The 21,465-nt window shown below is 47.5% G+C and overlaps 1 protein-coding gene across 1 annotated transcript in view; it reads left to right on the top strand.

Moving 5' to 3' along the window:
- Slc17a8 (solute carrier family 17 member 8) overlaps positions 1–21,465 on the top strand; it is a 45,957-nt gene that overhangs the window by 16,616 nt on the left and 7,876 nt on the right. The window contains exons 3-9 of the mRNA XM_075954152.1: positions 1,323–1,441; positions 3,285–3,399; positions 4,664–4,751; positions 15,648–15,734; positions 16,059–16,198; positions 16,968–17,117; positions 18,552–18,684. Coding sequence (XP_075810267.1) covers positions 1,323–1,441; positions 3,285–3,399; positions 4,664–4,751; positions 15,648–15,734; positions 16,059–16,198; positions 16,968–17,117; positions 18,552–18,684 — 832 coding nt within the window. The remainder of the gene's footprint in view (positions 1–1,322; positions 1,442–3,284; positions 3,400–4,663; positions 4,752–15,647; positions 15,735–16,058; positions 16,199–16,967; positions 17,118–18,551; positions 18,685–21,465) is intronic.

The following is a 21,465-nucleotide window of genomic DNA, read 5'->3' on the forward strand; positions in this document are numbered from 1 at the left end:
TGGAAGTACATGACACTCTGTTCAAATTCCATTGTCATCCAGGTTGTTTTCGAATCTCAGATGTCACGAACAGGAGAATACAGATGTCTTTGAGATTCTGATATCTTTTGGAGACACACTCCACCGCACAAATGTTGAGTCACATTTTTAGCATTTTTTAAGTTTGTGGGGAACATTCTATACTATTTCCATGAGTGACTGCACCATGCCACATTCCCATCAGCAACACAGAACATTTCATCCTTCACGTCTTCACCAATTCTCTTTCACCTCCTCTTTTTACACACACACACACACACACACACACACACACACACACACACACACACACCCTTGGGGCCTTATACACACCATCTTGACAGATATGATGAGATAATTGTATTTCCCCGAAGGCTAGTGATATTTGCAATTCCCCAATCGTTATCTGTATGGCTGTTGGCCATTTGGTAAAGTTTCTGTTTGAGTTGCTTCACCCCTATTATTCAGGGGGGCTCAGGCGATGCTCAGAGTCACTTCTCAGTGCTCTTTGACAGGTATCAGTTCATTCACAGACCATCTGCTCAGAGAAAAGTGTTGGAAGGAGATGGTGGCGTGGACATTTAACAGCTGGGTGGTAGAACTGAGACTCAGCTAGGCGGGTGGTGCATACCTATAATTCCCGTACTCGGGAGACTGAGGCTGGGAAGTCACAAGTTTGAGGCCAGCCTGGGTTACATAATGAGACCCCATCTCAAAACAATGACAAAACAAAGTATTTGTTTGTTTATTATTTATCCTAGGGATTAAACCTGGGGCCTCAGACAGCACTCTACCACTGAGCTACATCCCCAGCAAATATATTTGGTAATACAATGCTAACTTCTTTTTCTATTTTCGAGATTGAGTGCTTTAGCCATTAAACTACATCTGCAGCTCTTAAAAATATTAAAAAGAATGAAAAAAGGTAAAAGGACTTGAGAGACTCGAGACTGTAATTATTGGTAGGCTCTCATCACCCTGACATCTGAACAAAGCCCAGAACTCGTCTCTTGCTTCCTTCACAGTTTGATTTTCTCCTTAGCACACACGGCTATTTTACACGTCACATTTTACACACATGTGGGTGTGTGCTTACATTTGTGCATCTCTTCCCTCTCCCTGGAAGGTAAGTTTGTAAGACCAGGGACCCTTTGCTTCACGTTCCCACCACTGTAACCAAAGTAGTCATGGCGTCTTCTAGAAATCTCTGCTGAGAAAGGAAGACGTCATGACACTGTCACAGGCTGACAAGTGGTGTCAGTTGTCCCTTACAAAACATGACCGCATCTGATTCTTGATTTCAGGTGGCACAGTTTAACTGGGACCCGGAGACAGTGGGCCTTATCCACGGATCTTTCTTCTGGGGTTATATTGTGACACAAATTCCCGGTGGCTTCATTTCAAACAAGTTTGCCGCTAACAGGTAAGAGCAATGGACACGATAGTACTGCCACGGCGATAATGGGGTCTTGTGCCTCAGTCACACCTGTGTGCTTGTTCTCAGCATAAGGGTGGAGAACGGAGAACAGGAGCCATGAAGGCAGATGCGATTCAGAGACATTGATCCCAAATGGCGCCTTTTTATTTGTCCCCACCCCCCCCCAAACAGTGTAATTTACCTGGTAGCTCATTAAGTGATTCTGTGGTAAAAAGAAAAATTATTTATGGGTCAGGGGAAGTGGGGCTCACTGAATTGCCTCTCCTGAGCCACTTCTACCCTACCAGGGGAGTTTTCTCGTCTGAGAAATGAAACATTAGATTAAGTTGTACTTTGGAGCAGTGGCATTCTCTACTTCCTGGTGTTTATGTCAACACCACAGTAGGAATTCTGTCATGTGAGCACCAAGGACTCATCTTTACTCCACAGGATGCTTTTAACATGTAACACGCTTAAATCATCCCGCAGTTGCGGGAGGTCTAACTCCCCAGAACAGGGTGAGCCATCTGAAAAGGAAGTGCGTTTTCTGTCCCTAAACTTGTTCCCTGTGAAGAATGTGTGTCCATCTGGGGGAGACCCTGTAGACCGAATCGTGTTCCAGAAAAAGAGCGAACCAGGTATCCAGGTCCTTCCAATATGTTTGTTGTGAGACATTGCAGAAGTGAACTTCGTGGAGTATATCAAATTTTGCAAGGCTGTTTTCCCCCCCAATCTCTGAAATTGGCACTTACACGGCTGTGAAATCAGTATAGCGGTTTACCAATGGGAATCTTATTTGGAAAAGAGAGTAACAGAAAAGAATGCAGCCAAAGAAAATAGAGACAATGAAATGTCTAAATATATTGTTTATGAGAGTAAGTATCAGTTTCCGAAACTGGCCTCATTTACACGCATGTATGTATATAAGTATAGCCTGGACGGTTGTATGAAATGTATATGTATACCACATAGGTATGTGTGTGCGTGCATGCGTGCGTGCACGCAAGTGCAGGCACATGTGTGTAGGAGCCAGAGGTTAATGCCAGGTGCCTTTCTCAGCCACACAACCTTAATTTCTTGAGACAGGGTCTCTCACTGAACCTAGAGTTAACTGACTGAACTAGACTACCTGGCCTGTAAGTCCCAGAAATTGTTCTGTCCTGAGCTCTCTGGTCCTGGAGTCATAGGCTTACACTAGGATTGGTTTTTTAAGTGGGTTCCGGGGCGTTTGAACTCGGATCCTCAGGCTTGCATTCAAGCACCTTACTCATTGAGACCTCATCTCCCAAGCTTAATAGGAAATGTATTTTTAAGGGTCAAGGTCAAGGTGCTTGAAAGCCAGTGTCATAGGACGTGTGTGTGTGTGGGGGGGGTGTGGGTGTCTACCTCAAAGAAAATTATGAGAATTGGTCCCAAGCCACAAGCTATTTCCTGGATTGTCAGTACCCTTTGTCAGTATCCTCTTCTTGTCTATTGAGAGCAGAGAGGGAAGCAGGAGACACAGCCCCAAACACACAGTAGGAAAGGTCACTTGGATGAACCCAGGCTGGATGCGAGTCTACATGGAATTCACCTCAACACAGCCGTCCTGTCGCCTTCTAGGGCTCCGTGCATCTCTGTGCTTCCATGGGTGTGAGCACAGATGGTCCATGGACTGGGAGTTGAGAATCAAAGCAGCCCAGGAGACTCCTGGGGACACAGCCGATATAGTGTACTCCATTTCTCTGAATGAATTTCTCTTCGTGTCCATCATGGTCTTGCATGCACCTTTAAGTTGTCTCCTGATGTTTAACTGAAGGATGTCAGCCATCGTCATCCTGTCCGATAATACAGTGCTTTGGTCCCCTAGGGTCTTCGGAGCCGCCATCTTCTTGACGTCAACCCTGAACATATTCATCCCTTCTGCAGCCAGGGTCCACTATGGCTGTGTCATGTGTGTGAGGATATTGCAGGGTCTGGTGGAGGTAGGAGAGACATTTTCTTTGCGGTTTTCTGCAAGGCCAGAGAAAGCTTGGTGCTTTAGCACATTCAGGTCTCGAAGAAAATCCCCTTTTCTCAGTTTTAAGGTTTCTCTATAGGACCCCCTTTTCGCAACTTTGAAATCACAGATTGGGTGGGCTGGTTACATTTTAATGTAAAACACATAGGATATATGTTTGCCAGCAGTAATTAAGAATGTAGTCGGACTCAGTGGCTCAGGCCCATAATCTCAGTTACTCAAGGGGCTGAGACAGGAGGATCTCAAGTTTCAAGGTTTCCTGGGGGAACTTAGGAGGCCCTGTTGCAGAATAAAACTTAGAAGGGGAAAGAGCATAGTCGGTAGGATTCTTACCTAGCATTTACAAAGCTCTATGCCCAGTCTCACTTACTCTCTACGCCCAGTCTCACTTACTCTCTACAAGGAGAAAAGACAGAAAAATTTAGATTGCTGCCGGGTCTCCAGTCCAACTTCAGACCTGTTGGAAGGACTCGTGCCGAACTTTGGGGACTACTGATGCGGCAGAAAGAATGTGACAGTCATAGTTGTGACACCAAGGCTAAAACCATGGTGGTCTTAACGACTCTGAGCATCAGATCCTGTACCCAGAAATGAGGAGACAGATTGGCTGACTGCGGAAGTCACTTTCTACACCCAAATTCTCCAATAACGTGAAACACAGATACAGCGTCTTTCTGACTCTCCTTCCAGACGTACATTAGAGCTATAGCTTTGAATGTCCGGAGCAGTGTTATGAGTCAAAATCCGTTAGATTTAAAAAGAATGGAACTAATTAAAACCTGTTAGGGTGTCAGTAACATAGCAACACAGGCAACAGGCATTCATCTCTCGTGGTTCTGTAGGCTAGGCAGTCCAAGACCTCTGTGGTCACCATGTTCGGTCACTGACAAGGGCCTGCTTCCTGGGTCGTAGACTGACGGTCCCCTCTGTGTTCTCATGTCACAGGGAGGGCAGCAGTGCTGCAGGGTCTCTCCTGGAAGGGCACTAATTCTATTCATGAGGCCTCCGCCTCTGTACTTTTGGGATTTCCAATGCCCACATTCAAGCACCGCCACACTGGGGATTCAATTTCAACATAGAGATTTGAGAAGAACATAGGCTTTGTGTTTGGCCATGTATACAAACTGTGCTTTTATATTTTAGCTTGTGGGAATCAGCGGCGTTTGCATCTTAAACACAGAAGGGAACTGGAATAACATTTGGTCATCCCTGTCTCATCTTTCTGCCAGGGTGTGACCTACCCAGCCTGCCACGGGATGTGGAGTAAGTGGGCGCCCCCCCTGGAGAGAAGCCGATTGGCTACAACTTCTTTTTGTGGTAAGCGTGTTAGCATCATACGTTGGTTCAGGAGTGCTTTTTGGTTTCGGGTGGCTGAGAAGTCTACCGAGAATCTTCAAAAGAACCGACTTTCCCACGCGACAGAATCCCTAGAGTAAATAGTTGCTGGGGATGAGTCTAAAGCTCACTGAGCTGTCCCAGGCTCTAGGGCTGTGTGTTAAATCACTGGGACCCACATGGTAGGAGAAAGCCAGCTTCCATAGGTTGTCCTCTGACCACCAACCTTGTGCCATGGCTTGTGTGGGCCCTTCATATGCACATCAAATAAACAGGAATATGATAAAATATTTTTGAAGTAGAAGAGATGGGATTACCAAATTCTGCCCCACCCCCTTCATTTTCGCATGGAATAAAAAAATACAATGCCTTGTGTAAGATTGCAAAGCTCTTCGGACCTAGAGCTGAGCTGAGACTGCTTGGCTCAGGATATGGGACTTTCTTCACTAAACATAACTACCATGTTGCTACCGTCACCGAGGGACCTATTTGTGAGCATTATATTCCAGATAAAAAATGAAACAGGGTCCATTCATCTTACCTGAAAGCAGACCAGAGGTCCCCAAGTAGTGACATGACTTCAATTCTTGGGTCTCTGAACTTTATATTGTCAAGGTTCTCTTCTAAGCACGGCTGGGAGGAGTCAGTGTCCTGACAGGTTTATCGCAGAAGGGACCAGCAGAAGAAATGAGAACCACCAGCACAGATAAAAAACGCATGTAAAATGTATTTTATAGAGGAAGGGACCCAGGCGGGCAAAAGTCCCTTCCTCCACAGAAGTTACAGTATGGCCAGGCAGTTGAGATTAGAACTTAGGGGGCCGGAGAGGTGGCTCAGTGGTTAAGAGCACTGCCTACTCTTCCAGAGGACCCAGGTTCAATTCCCAGCATCCACATGACAGCTAACTTCAGTTCTAGTGGATCCAATGCCTTCTTCTGGCCCCCTATGGCACCGGACATACATGTGGTTCATGCTTGTGTAGTAAGCCCTTTGCCCACTGAGCATCTCCCGGCCCTGCTCGGCTTTTTCGAGGCAGAGCTTTTTCGAGGCAGTTTCACATAGCCCCGCCTGACCTTGACTTCTTGATCCTTCTGTATCCATCTGCAGAGTGTGGGGATTACCCCGTGTTTCTCCAAGCCCTGCTTCCTGGCTTTTATTCTAGAAGGATATAACCACCCCAACCCCCAACTTGGGGTTCATTTTCAATAAACAAGGGAAGACTGAGTTACTGAGTGTTAATTACCATTGTGGTCTGGGTAATCCTTGGATTTTCAATTCTCACCAAAGGAACTGAAACCCTTTCCTTGGTGGAGCTGGTTTGTGAGATGGCCGAATTCTCACCTCACTCCCTCTGTGAGCCATTACTTTATCAGCACAACCCCACACATCAGATCGTTTTGTTCAGAATTAAAGAACCGTTAAAGCTGCTAATTTCTCTCTTTACGCCTCCTTAGTATTTCCTTGCATAGCTCAGCTGGTTTCTTCAGTTATGAAGATGGTTTGGCACGTAAATAGCTGTTTAAATTGTCTGTGGGAACTTGAACTTTGGAGGCTTTTTTTGAGACAGGGTTTGGTTATGTAGCCCTGGCAAGCCTCCCAGCCTCCAATTCATAATCTTCCTGCCTATGGTCTCCTCGTGCCGTGACTGCAAGGTATGCACCACTACACCTAATAATCTGATTTGTTTTTAAAATTATAATTTATTTATTTATTTGTGTGCGTGTGTGTGTGTACGCGTGCGCGCGCGCACACACACGCATTCCAGAGAATATGTTCAAATTCTCTCCTGTGGGGTCAGGGGATTGAACTCACGCAGTTAGGCTTGGTGGCAGTTGCTTTAGCCTGCGATGTCTACCCAGTTCTTTCAACTGTCATGTCTTTCCTAGGATAAGCTGATCGGAACTTCTTCTCCAAGAGGAGAAATCAACCCTCCTCTTTATTAATATGGATGTTCTTATTTTTTCTTTTAAAAATTATTTATTTTATGTAATAGCTGTTTTGTCTGCATATATGTTTACATGCCACATGTACGGCGTATGCCTGGTGCCTATGGAGACCAGAAGGTGGCAATGGATTGCCTGAGCCTGGAGTGATAGATGGGCTTCAAGCTGCCATGTAGGCACTAGAAACTGAACCAGGGTTCAATCTCTGGAAGAATAGCTAATACACTTAACCTCGAATCCATCTCTCTAGCCCAATTAATTCTCTTTCTTATTGTCTCCATATCTCCTTTAAATCATCATTAGTGTCATAAACTGTTGCCCGGGAGTTTGGTGGGAGACAGTGCCTGAGCCCCTGTTTGCTTCTAGTTCAAAAGAGTGAGATGCCTTTACCTTCCTGTCTGCCCTCTTGATTGCCAGGGTGTAGCTCCACCCTACAAAAGTTACCACCAACCTCTGGAGACGGAAGAGTGCCCTCTCACCATGGGTGGTGTAACCTTTGGCCTTCCTATTCTCCCCAGTTGATTGGCAAGACCTTTCATTTTGATTTGCCAGCAAAATGAGAGTGACTAGTAGCCGCTCCCCATTCTCAGAGTGGTTTTATAGCCTTAAAAGGGCTGATTTAAACATGGCTCGCCTCAAGGAAAGACACCTGGTCAAGGCCGCAGGCCTTATTATATTTCCCAGCTAAGGTGTGGCTTTCTTTCAGAGAACAGTCTAAGGAAAATGGCACTAAAAAGAAACTTAAGCTTGAGGTTCATCCGTTCTTAACTTTGTAAGATACTGGAGTTGGAAGACTAGAAAACATGGGATCACAGCCCGTTGTTTTAGAGTTGAAAACAGGGAAAAGAGGTGAAATGTCTAGAGAGAGAGAAGAGAACTCAGGAGTGTCTCCCACCCTGCGGCTTTGTCCCCATTAATGACACACCACTCCCTGAGGGCTTCACCTGCTCTCAGAGGTGAGTGCATGGAAGTAAATGTCCACTCTGCTCCCCAGGGTAACCTGAGGCCGCATATCTGTCCCACTGGGAACAAGCTGAAGGGGCTGGGAGTGCAGGATAGGAGATGATGTTGACTGAGAAAACAGGGAGTTCCACAGACAGACAGGGAGTTCCACAGACAGGGAGTTCCACAGACAGACAGGGAGTTCCACAGACAGACAGGGAGTTCCACAGACAGGGAGGAGTTCCACAGACAGGGAGTTCCATGGACAGGGAGTTCCACAGACAGACAGGGAGTTCCACAGACAGGGAGGAGTTCCACAGACAAGGAGTTCCACAGACAGGGAGGAGTTCCACAGACAGACAGGGAGTTCAACAGACAGACAGGGAGTTCCACAGACAGGGAGGAGTTCCACAGACAGGGAGGAGTTCCACAGACAGGGAGGTGTTCCACAGACAGACAGGGAGTTCCACAGAAAGGGAGGAGTTCCACAGACAGGGAGTTCCACGGACAGGGAGGAGTTCCACAGACAGGGAGTTCCACGGACAGAGAGGAGTTCCACAGACAGGGAGTTCCACAGATAGGGAGTTCCATGGACAGGGCATTCCACAGACAGGGAGTTCCACAGACAGGGAGTTCCACAGACAGGGAGGAGTTACACAGACAGGGAGTTCCACAGACAGACAGGGAGTTCCACAGACAGACAGGGAGTTCCACAGACAGACAGGGAGTTCCGCAGACAGGGAGGAGTTCCACAGACAGACAGGGAGTTCCACAGACAGGGAGTTCCACAGACAGACAAGGAGTTCCACAGACAGGGAGTTCCACAGACGGAGGAGTTCCACAGACAAACAGGGAGTTCCACAGACAGGGAGTTCCACAGACAGACAGGGAGTTCCACAGACAGGGAGTTCCACAGACAGGGAGGAGTTCCACAGAGAGACAGGGAGTTCCACAGAAAGACAGGGACTTCCACAGACAGACAGGGAGTTCCACAGACAGGGAAGAGTTCCACAGACAGACAGGGAGTTCCACAGACAGGGAAGAGTTCCACAGACAGACAGGGAGTTCCACAGACAGACAGGGAGTTCCACAGACAGACAGGGAGTTCCACAGACAGGGAGGTGTTCCACAGACAGACAGGGAGTTCCACAGACAGGGAGTTCCACAGACAGGTAGGAGTTCCACAGACAGACAGGGAGTTCCACAGACAGGGAGGAGTTCCACAGACAGGGAGTTCCACGGACAGGGAGGAGTTCCACAGACAGGGAGTTCCACAGACAGGGAGGAGTTCCACAGACAGACAGAGAGTTCCACAGACAGGGAGTTCCACAGACAGGGAGGAGTTCCACAGACAGGGAGGAGTTCCACAGACAGACAGGCAGTTCCACAGACAGGGAGTTCCACTGACAGGGAGGAGTTCCACAGACAGGGAGTTCCACAGACAGACAGAGCGTTCCACAGACAGGGAGTTCCACAGACAGGGAGGAGTTCCACAGACAGACAGGGAGTTCCACAGACAGACAGGGAGTTCCACAGACAGACAGGGAGTTCCACAGACAGGGAGGAGTTCCACAGACAGGGAGGAGTTCCACATACAGACAGGGAGTTCCACAGACAGACAGGGAGTCCCACAGACAGGAAGGAGTTCCACAGACAGACAGGGAGTTCCACAGAAAGACAGGGAGTTCCACAGACAGGGAGTTCCACAGACAGGGAGGAGTTCCACAGATAGACAGGGAGTTCCACAGACAGGGAGATACACAGACAGGGAGTTCCATGGACTGGGAGTTCCACCGACAGACAGGGAGTTCCACAGACAGACAAGGAGTTCCACAGACAGGGAGTTCCACAAACAGGGAGTTCCACGGACAGGGAGTTCCACAGACAGGGAGTTCCACAGACAGACAGGGAGTTCCACAGACAGACAGGGAGTTCCATGGACAGGGAGTTCCACGGACAGGGAGTTCCACAGACAGACAGGGAGTTCCAAAGACAGACAGGGAGTTCCACAGAAAGGGAGGAGTTCCACAGACAAACAGGGAGTTCCACAGACAGGGAGGAGTTCCACAGACAGACAGGGAGTTCCACAGACAGACAGGGAGTTCCACAGACAGACAGGGAGTTCCACAGACAGGGAGGAGTTCCACAGACAGACAGGGAGTTCGAAAGACAGACAGGGAGTTCCACAGACAGACAGGGAGTTCCACAGACAGACAGGGAGTTCCACAGACAGGGAGTTCCACAGACAGACAGGGAATTCCACAGACAGACAGGGATTTCCACAGACAGGGAGGAGTTCCACAGACAGACAGGGAGTTCCACAGACAGACAGGGAGTTCCACAGACAGGGAGTTCCACAGACAGGGAGGAGTTCCACAGACAGGGAGGTGTTCCACAGACAGGGAGGTGTTCCACAGACAGACAGGGAGTTCCACAGACAGACAGGGAGTTCCACAGACAGGGAGTTCCACAGACAGGGAGGAGTTCCACAGACAGGGAGAAGTTCCACAGACAGGGAGTTCCACAGACAGACAGGGAGTTCCACAGACAGACAGGGAGTTCCACAGACAGGGAGGAGTTCCACAGACAGACAGGGAGTTCCACAGACAGGCAGGGAGTTCCACAGACAGACAGGGAGTTCCACAGACAGGGAGGAGTTCCACAGACAGACAGGGAGTTCCACAGACAGACAGGGAGTTCCACAGACAGGGAGTTCCACAGACAGGGACTTCCACAGAGAGACATGGAGTTCCACAGACAGGGAGGAGTTCCACAGACAGACAGGGAGTTCCACAGACAGACAGGGACTTCCACAGACAGGGACTTCCACAGACAGGGACTTCCACAGACAGGGACTTCCACAGACAGACAGGAAGTTCCAAAGACAGGACGGAGTTCCACAGACAGACAGGGAGTTCCACAGACAGACAGGGAGTTCAAAAGACAGGGAGTTCCACATACAGACAGGGAGTTCCACAGACAGGGAGTTCCACAGACAGACAGGGAGTTCCACACACAGGGAGTTCCCCAGACAGACAGGGAGTTCCACAGACAGGGAGTTCCACAGACAGATAGGGAGTTCCACAGACAGGGAGTTCCACAGACAGGGAGGAGTTGCACAGATAGACAGGGAGTTCCACAGACAGGGAGTTCCATGGACAGGGAGTTCCACAGACAGGGAGTTCCACAGACAGGGTGTTCCACAGACAGGGAGTTCCACAGACAGGGAGTTCCATGGACAGGGAGTTCCACCGACAGACAGGGAGTTCCACAGACAGACAGGGAGTTCCACAGACAGGGAGTTCCACAGACAGGGAGTTCCACGGACAGGGAGTTCCACAGACAGGGAGTTCCACAGACAGACAGGGAGTTCCACAGACAGACAGGGAGTTCCATGGACAGGGAGTTCCACGGACAGGGAGTTCCACGGACAGACAGGGAGTTCCACAGACAGACAGGGAGTTCCACAGACAGACAGGGAGTTCCACAGACAGACAGGGAGTTCCGCAGACAGGGAGTTCCATGGACAGGGAGTTCCACAGACAGGCAGTTCCACAGACAGGGAATTTCACAGACAGACAGGGAGTTCCACAGACAGGGAGGAGTTCCACAGACAGACAGGGAGTTCCACAGACAGGGAGGAGTTCCACAGACAGACAGGGAGTTCCACAGACAGACAGGTAGTTCCACAGACAGACAGGGAGTTCCACAGACAGGGAGGAGTTCCACAGACAGACAGGGAGTTCCACAGACAGACAGGGAGTTCCACAGACAAGGAGGAGTTCCACAGACAGACAGGGAGTTCCACAGACAGACAGGGAGTTCCACAGACAGACAGGGAGTTCCAGAGACAGGGAGTTCCACAGACAGGGAGGAGTTCCACAGACAGGGAGGAGTTCCATAGACAGGGAGGTGTTCCACAGACAGACTGGGAGTTCCACAGACAGACAGGGAGTTCCACAGACAGGGAGTTCCACAGACAGGGAGGAGTTCCACAGACAGGGAGGAGTTCCACAGACAGGGAGGTGTTCCACAGACAGACAGGGAGTTCCACAGACAGACAGGGAGTTCCACAGACAGACAGGGATTTCCACAGACAAGGAGGAGTTCCACAGACACACAGGGAGTTCCACAGACAGACAGGGAGTTCCACAGACAGACAGGGAGTTCCACACACAGGGAGGAGTTCCACAGACAGACAGGGAGTTCCACAGACAGGGAGGTGTTCCACAGACAGACAGGGAGTTCCACAGACAGACAGGGAGTTCGACAGACAGGGAGTTCCACAGACAGGGAGGAGTTCCACAGAGAGACAGGGAGTTCCACAGACAGGGTGTTCCATGGACAGGGCGTTCCACAGACAGGGAGTTCCACAGACAGGGAATTCCACAGACAGGGAGTTTTATCGAGAGGGAGTTCCACAGACAGACAGGGAGTTCCACAGACAGACAGGGAGTTCCACAGACAGGGAGTTCCATGGACAGGGAGTTCCACAGACTGGGAGTTCCACAGACAGACAGGGAGTTCCACAGACAGGGAGTTCCACGGACAGGTAGTTCCATGGACCGGGAGTTCCACAGACAGACAGGGAGTTCCACAGACAGACAGGGAGTTCCACAGACAGACCGGGAGTTCCACGGACAGGGAGGAGTTCCACAGACAGACAGGGAGTTCCACGGACAGGGAGTTCCACAGACATGGAGGCAGATTGGTGAATGAGGCAGGGTTGAAAAACCACAGAGGCCAAGCAGTGGTGGAGCCCACCTTTAATCACAGCACTTGTGAGGCAGAGGCAGGAGGATCTCTGTGAGTTAGGGTTCAGCCTGGTCTACAGAGTAAGTTCCAGGACAGCCAGGGCTACACTAAGAAATCCTGTGTCAGGGGGAAAAAGAAAAAGAAAAAGAAAAAAAGAAAGTAAGAAATAAAGTAAAAACCACAGAGTTTGGTCTTCTCTGTGTTTTTACGTAAGTGTCACCATAGGGAACTCACATTTCCCCATGGTTATTTTTTCCCTATAAAGGGGAATAATTTTTTTTTTATCTCCCTCATTAGGTTGAAAGAAGCTAAATAAAAATTACCGGTTGGGATTGTTGGTCCACCACTTAGCATATAGCATGCATAGTAGCTGGTCCTTAACTCTTTCTGACTCTCTCTGTCTCAAGCACACTTTTTTTTTTTTTTGGTTTTTTTCGAGACAGGGTTTCTCTGTGGCTTTGGAGCCTGTCCTAGAACTAGCTCTGTAGACCAGGCTGGTCTCGAACTCACAGAGATCCGCCTGCCTCTGCCTCCCGAGTGCTGGGATTAAAGGCGTGCGCCACCACCGCCCGGCTCAAGCACACTTTTGCATTATGAGAACTTCATCCTACTGCTCCCTGGGGCAAAAGACCACTCTACACACACACACACACACACACACACACACCACACATGTGCGCTCGCACATACACAATGTTCTCTCTCACACATGCATGAGCATACACACATATGCACACATACACACGTACGCATGCACACACACATGTAGATACACATGCTCTCTCACACAAACATGTACACACATGCTCTCTCTCACATGCATGCACACACATGCTCTCTCTCACACAAACATGTACACACATGCTCTCTCTCGCATGCACACACAATCACAGATGCTCTTTCTCACACATGTGCTCACATACATGCACACACATGCACACAATGCACAGATGCTCTTTCTCACACATGTGCTCACATACATGCACACACATGCACACACATGCACAGATGCTCTTTCTCACACATGTGCTCACATACATGCACACACATGCACACACATGCACAGATGCTCTTTCTCACACATGTGCTCACATACATGCACACACATGCACAGATGCTCTTTCTCACACATGTGCACACTCACATGCACACATACTCATGTTCTTTCTCCTTCACACACAGAGTGAGTAAAGGAAACAGAAACAGAGAAAGATAGAGAGAAAGCTTATATCTGCTCTGGAGTGCTTGTTTTATTTCTGTGAAGAATTTTGAGCTTGAAAATCAGTGTGCCTTAGGGCTGGGGTTGTGGCTCACGTGTGAGAGCACCTACTTTGCAGGAAGACCTGGGTTATAATCCCAGGACCACCTGGGAACAGATGTGGTGACACAGCCTACAAACCTGGTAGGTGGAGGCAGGAAGATCAAAGGTTCAAAGTCACACGTGTGGAGTTCAAGGCCAACTTAGGCTACCCCAATAATAACCTGTCTCAATTCTGTAGATAACAAAGGCAGCAGCAGCCAGCCTTTAGAGACCATTTCCAGCTTACAGAGCATCTGACACCACAGCACAGAAAACACCCCCAAGAGCCGAGGCCGCCCTTCTATCTTATCTCTGAATGAGTCTCCCTGTTCCTCAGATCTCACAGCCACAGTCCCGCTCCCAGGCCACACCTGTCTTAGGGACCAGGCCGAGTTTAGGCAGGTGCGATAGTTTCCTATTTCCCTACTTTCTGAAGATCTTTCTTGGTGTCGGATTTGGGAGACAGACTTCCTTTTCTGCTGCTCACTGTTCTTAAGGAGAAGTGTCTCATTCATGGCCTGGGAGGATTCAGTTAGTGTTTACTAGGAGTTGGCAGGGCCTCTAGTTTCCCTAGCAACTGCTTCTAGGGAAGCACAGCAAGACAGATGTTCTCACAACCTCACAAAATTCAGAATTCACAAAGCAAGAAACATCAATGGGCAAAATCACCCAAGTCTAAGCCTAAAGAGTTCAGCTGCCTTCATTTTTCTTTTCTCAAACCATCAACAGTTCAGTCCATAAAACAGAATTATGGCTGCAAAAGCGACAAGCAGGAGAGGGTGGTTCCTGGGCAGAGAAGGGCGACAAAGGGCAGAAGCTAAGAACAAAGTTTAGTGATTTTCCATGCATGGCCGCAGGTGCAAAGACCCAGGACAGTAGAGAAATAACCCGTTCCCAGTTAGCATCAGGTGACACGTTTAGTGTGAGGATCAACGTAGAGATACCCAGAAGTCTCTTGTCACACCCTGGAACCTAGCTTGTTATTTTCCCTGGTTTCTAAAAAAATCTGGTTTTAGCTTAGCTTTGCCTTGGTGGTGAAGAACCCTGGAACTACTGACTCCATCTTGATTTTGTTGGGGCCAGCGTGAGAATTCACAACATCTAAAACACTGGTCTCCTGTGATGCCTTGTCTTTTCTTTTTCTTTTCTTTTCTTCCTTTTTTTTTTTTTTATTATTGAGACATGGTTTCTTTCTGTGGTTTTGGAGCCTGTCCAGGAGCTTGCTCTGTAGACCAGGCTGGCCTCGATTTTACAGAGATCGCCTGCCTCTGCCTCCCGATTGCTGGGATTAAAGGGGTGCGTCACCACAGCCCAGCTGGTCTAACCGGTCTCCTGTAATTTGTATTCAATAGAAATGATCTTTAAAATGTATCCATTTAGGAAGTGGATGGAGAAAAAAGTCGTCCTGCCAGACTGGAATCTTGCTGAGTGGTGTGTGACCGTGCGTGCGTGTGCGCATGCGTGTTCTTCTGTTTTTGAAAAGGTTCTGAAACCATCTGGGTACGGTCCTCTAAAGTAGGCTCCAGATTCCTGTTCTTTCTGCCTTTAGCACCCAGCGCTGTGCCTGGCTGTACTAACTTTTATCTCATACTTTTCTCATCTCCGGGTTCTGTTTGCGCATGGAATTCTAAACTGTGGTACCCAAGCAAACTTGGTCTAATCCCTGGATGTGTCTCTCAGTGAAGTTGAAGAGCATCAGGAATACTCCCCTCTCCTAGACTCTCTGTTTTACAACACGCTTGGGGGCTGAGGTATAGCTCAGTTGCAAGGTTGGGACTTTAGTCCCCTGCCCACTAACATCAGCAATAATGTTCACTGGGAACCCCTGACTGCTGTCACGGAGACATAGGACTTGGACTTCATCGCGCACACAGTGCCTAGGCTAGCAAGGCTTGTATGATGGTTGGTCAGTGTCCCTCAGGTTTTTTCTGCTTCCAGGTTCCTATGCTGGGGCAGTCGTCGCTATGCCCCTGGCAGGAGTGTTGGTGCAGTACATTGGCTGGGCCTCTGTCTTTTACATTTACGGTGAGTGATTTGGTTTCATGAGTTGACACACATAGATGTATTTTATAATACAAGGTTATTATATAAGGGTTTGCTATGAGAAAATCGAAATACAAAGGTAAGGTCATTATACAATGGGGAAGCCTGCTTGTGATCAACTTGATACTTACATTAAACTTGGCAGTTTAAGCAAGCAGAATAGTGCCTTTCTGTAAGACTCAATCAAGGAAGATAAAAACTAGCAAGATACTTCTCAGTGAACATAAATTATTATAAAAATGAGCAACTGTGGAGATCGAAGCAAGTGAGGTCTTGCCACTGAGCCATCTGGTTTCTCATCTGCAGGTATGTTTGGGATTATTTGGTACATGTTTTGGCTGCTGCAGGCGTATGAGTGCCCAGCAGCTCACCCAACCATATCCAACGCGGAAAAGACCTACATTGAGACAAGCATTGGAGAAGGGGCCAACTTGGCCAGTCCGAGTGTAAGTACACACGGAAGGTAAAGTCTGGGCACTTTCCTTTATGATTGTGTTATCTTCTTGGTGGGGGAGGGTGTCCCTGCAAACACTACAGCTGGCAGAGGGGTGATCCATGAAAGGCAAGAAGGAAATCCGGTTCGGCACAGTTTAGTTAGCCATTGCTGGTTCAGAATTCTAATGTCTGACATTGGGCAGCTTATCTTAGACCTGTTAGATAGGACCATTTTGGAAATAGGTTTTCTGGTAGCAATTATCTTAATACCGTGGGCGCAATAAAGCCGAAGGTGTGACTACGTGGGAACTCTTTTTGCAAAGTACGCGTGACCTCTACCATGAAGATGGGTTGTGTGGCTTAAGGGAGTAGGATCTGGTGTGGTCTCAGTCATACAGATAGTGCTGAAGTTGCGGGGTTCTAAAGTACAAGTGACATCTTCCTAAAGGACGGGTTCTATTGACTGAGAAGCAACGCTCAAGACAATGGTCTAGGGAGGGAGAGTCTGTGATAAACATTATAGTCTGGGAGATTTGGGTGATGCCTGGCCCTACAGATAGCAAAGGCCACCAGGTTATTAACCACATCCACTCCCAGGCTTCTGGGTAGAAAACAGGTCTACACATCCCATCCATGGCAGAGACAAGCCCGCATGCTTCACATTCCTGGTTTCCTTGTGCTTACCTGTGAGCACAAAGACCTCGTGCTCTGCGTGCCTCCTTACAGAAAGAAGAGGTCAGCATCTTCACTCAAAAGCTCGTGGTCTTTTTCACCCCCTAGAAATTCAACACCCCATGGAGACGGTTCTTCACATCGCTGCCTGTCTATGCGATCATTGTGGCAAACTTCTGTAGAAGCTGGACCTTTTATTTGCTCTTAATAAGCCAGCCTGCCTACTTTGAAGAGGTCTTTGGGTTTGCAATAAGTAAGGTAAATATACAGAGGTTTCTGATGCTCTTGATCTGGCCAAGAATAACCATTACATGATAAAATAATTAAAATGGCTGTCACTCACAAAGTTCTGGAACGCTTCGCATCCTAGAGCTCAGACAATAGTCTTATGTTTTAATTTCTTTTTAGTATGGATCAAACATGTATTAATCTGCATTTAAAGTCAGTGCCTCTTAATCTAATCTCAGGATGTTTCTGAAACTAATGCAAACATTAAATATTAGTTCAAAGGTAAACATATTTGATGGGGTGGGTTTTTCTCTTTCTAAACCTCTCATTATGGGCTAGTGAGTTGGCTCAGCAGACAAAAGGCTTACGTCTATAACTGGAGGTTTCTTTCCCACCCACCAATTCCCAAATAAGCACTCTGAGGTTTAATATTAATTACAAACTCTGTGGCCTGTTAGCTCAGGCTTATTATTCACTAGCTCTTACAACTTAAATTATCTCCCATTTCTATTATTTCATATTTGACCATGAGGCTCATGGATTGTTACCTCATATCTTGCTTTTCCAGTGGCTGCTGGCATCTCCCTGTCTCCATCTTTTTGTTTCACTCTATATCTCTTTTTGGATTTCCTGCCTGGCTCTATTCTGCCTGGCTATTGGCCAAATCAGCTTCTTTACTAACCAATGGTAATAAAACATATTCACAGCGCACAGAGGGACCTCCCCTATCAACGGTCAAGTGAGATTACTTAGGTTTGGTCCCCAGGACTCAGATGGTAGGAGGAATGAATCAGTTCTTGTAAACTGTCCTCTAACCTCAGCAATGTGTGCTATGACCTTCTCCTTCCCCCCAAATAGATAAATGCAATAAACTACTTATTGGGTGGCAGAAAGAACACTATGCTTCAGACCAGCTTCCCCATTTTTTTCATTATGGTGCATGTAACAGTAACAATAGTTGCTTTGGATAGTTTAGAAAGAATCTCCTTGAGTGTCTCCAGTCATTGTCATGGGGTTGCCTGTGTTTTAGGAAGGAAACAATGTAATCAACATGAAACATGAAAACATCCTTTCCTCAAGAGAAAGCGCTGCAGCCAGGCACAGGTAGATGTCCGACTAGCTGCAAGCATTATTAAGCAGAGACTGGAAGAACCAGCACAGTAGTGTGATGGTGGAGACCGAGTATGGTCTTCCTCTGCTAGGCCTTATTCTGGATACCGGGGCCTTGTGATGAGTCACAGTTGTCTGTGGGCCGATGAGTCGGGTGGGGAGGACAGTCGGTCCATACACAGAGTCATTCTCTGCGTTCATTGTTTAATGACCATGAAGTTCAGACCTCCTGAGATTGTGCATTAGATAATTGAACTTGGTAATGGCTGTGGGGCTGTGCAATGGGGGTGAGCAGGGACTTGTAAAGACCTCTCAGTAGAAGTTAAGTTGGGATTTTGCTTCTTTGCCTCCAAGGTGGGTCTGCTGTCAGCCGTCCCACACATGGTGATGACAATTGTGGTACCTATCGGAGGACAGCTGGCTGATTATTTAAGAAGCAGGAAGATTTTAACCACAACCGCCGTCCGAAAGATCATGAACTGCGGAGGTACTGTGCACTCCAAAGACACGCCAATGGCTCCTATAGGATTAGAGCTAACAGAATTACAGAGCCTACATTAGAGCCAACCCAGATGTTGTCTCCCATCTAAGTTCTAACTCAGGTGGCCCTGCTTAGTTAGCTTCTGAGATTGGGCTTGTCAGGCTCAGTCAGGCTGAGTCTAGGCATTGGAATGGATCTTGAAGACCTGAGTCCATCTCCTTGTAGATAGTTGAGCGTTGTACGCCATATACCTGCCACGTGGTAGGACAACTTAGTTGATGGATGATGGATCAGGACACACTTAAAACCCAAGAAACACTTCTTCCTTCTATTCTCAAGCCAAAGTAATATAACTTCTGGTAATGTATTTGCCTGCTATTTGTCTTTCCATAATTCTTCCACTTACTATTTGCTTACAAGGCTTATTTCCTCCTTCTCCTCTTCCTCTTCCACTTCCTCCTCTTCTTCTTCTTCTTCTCCTTCTTCTTCTCCTCCTCTCCTCCTCCTTCTTCTCCTTCTTCTTCAACTTATGTGTACATACATGTTTGGGTAAAACACAAAGGACAAGTGATTATGAATGAGGTACATGAATACCATCCCCTCAACTGAACTCAGGTTCTTATGCTGCGCAGAAAGTACCGGACCCACGAGCAATCTCTCCAGCTCACAAATCTACAGTTTTAAAGGCATGATGCTTTCCCCTTTGGTGGTACCCATAAGATATCCGTCTAAAAGAAATATTAATGCTTCGACCTTCTCTTTAGTAGTTTTGAAAAAAACATAAATTTAGAAAATCAATTAACAAGATTTCATTCTCTCTATACAAATATTTTTTTTTCGAGACAGCATTTCTTTGTAGCTTTGGAGCCTGTCTTGGAACTAGCTCTTGTAGACCAGACTGGTATCTCGAACCCACAGAGATCCGCCTGCCTCTGCCTCCTGAGTGCTGGGATTAAAGGTGTGTGCCACCACTGCCTGGCCAAAAAAAATCCATTTTAAAAGTTATTTTTGGACATTTTCATACAAATGTATAATGTATTTTGATCAAACTCATCCCAATTCCCTCTTTTATTCATGCCTCACATCTCAGAAATCCTTCTGCTTTCTAACATGCCTTCTTTTTCACATCTTTTTCAAAGATTCTGCTGAGTGTGATTATGGTTGCTTACATGTGTATGGGTGTGAGTTGTTTGCTGGACCATGGACAACTTGCTAGCAGCTACACTCCTGAAGAAAAATGACCCCCCTCTCTCAGAAGTCGTTAATTGCCCGCAGCTTTTCAGGCAGGACTACCCCTCCCCACCTACTTTGGAATGTTGACTGGCTTGATCTTGTGAATACATTGTGCAGGTAGCTTGAGCTGGGCCCGGTTTATCCGTGCAATGGCCACAACACGTCCAGAAGACAGTGTTTCACAGTCTTCTTCCTGCTCCTCCAGCTCTTGGGTTGTTTTTTTTTTTTTGTACCCTCTTTTCTGTGATGTTCTTTGAGACTTATGTTGGGGTAGGTGGGGTGTGACATACTGAAAAGCAAAAAGCTTTTCTGACAAAACCCAGCACTAACCTATGGCTATAAGCATGAAACAATACAGCCTGGTAAAATGTCCATTTTGCAAAGCCCCCGTAATAAGCTCCTCCCCAAGGCCTATGAACTTCTTAGTGAAGTGCTTTGACCAGATTCAGACATAAATTTCTCTCCATGGAAAAGGCCTCAAATACAATCAGGGAGTCTTAATCTGTAACATTAATGGCACTCTGCACCAGTAGGTGGGTCTTACCTGTCAGGCCTTATTGCAGCGTGTGGGCTCCACTTCTGGATAAAACCATTGATGACTCCCTCCCCCCACCCCCATTGGCCCAGTATACAACTTTGTATTTTTATCCCATTATCTTTCCTTGGCATCAATTAATTGTTGCTTATTCAGTTCCTTTTACATGTTAGCTTGATTCTGTGTTAAGAGTGTTGTTTTAGGATGGGGAGATGGGTTAGTGGGTAAAGTTCTTGTCATACAGTGTGAGGAGCAGAGTTCAGATCCCTCTCACTCACATTAAAAAAATTAGCTGGGCAGGCGTGTCTGCTTGGCAGAGGATCCCTGAGACAAGCTGGCAAGCTAGAGTAACTGAACTGTGGGCTCTAGCAATGAGACAGCCTGCCTCGGTCAGTGGAGAGGGATCTAGGAATACACCCAGCATCAGCCTCAGTGGAGAGGGATCTAGGAATACACCCAGCATCAGCCTCAGTGGAGAGGGATCTAGGAATACACCCAGCATCAGCCTCAGTGGAGAGGGATCTAGGAATACACCCAGCATCAGTCTCAGTGGAGAGGGATCTAGGACTACACCCAGCATCAGCCTCTGGGCTCCACATACCTGTGCACCTGTGTGTGCCCACAGACATGTGAATACACACAAACGTGTGTGCATGCCATGCGCAAATCATATACACACATGCCAATAAGAATACAGTCTTGTAAGCTGGGTGCTGTGAAACTGGGTGCAGGAGAGCATCAGCTCAGCTTGGGCTACCTATCAAAACCAATCTCAAAAAGCCAAGGATTAGGGCCATAACATAGTGGTGAGGGCCCATCTAGCTTGTCTAGCATGCGCAAAAATGTACAAATTTGTAGCAGAGATAAAATGCAAATGAAATATTTATAAAGCATTATTGATAAGTTCTAGAAAATAGGAGAGAAGGAATAGGAGAAGGGAGGAAGCTGGCTTTAGGGGTTGAGGATGCTGTGGGTTGGGAAGCAGCCAGAGGGCTGTGTTGCTACTACACAGAAAGCTG

The sequence above is a fragment of the Microtus pennsylvanicus genome, chromosome 20 (assembly GCF_037038515.1).
Source record: "Microtus pennsylvanicus isolate mMicPen1 chromosome 20, mMicPen1.hap1, whole genome shotgun sequence".
In the NCBI taxonomy this organism is placed as follows: Eukaryota; Metazoa; Chordata; class Mammalia; order Rodentia; family Cricetidae; genus Microtus; species Microtus pennsylvanicus.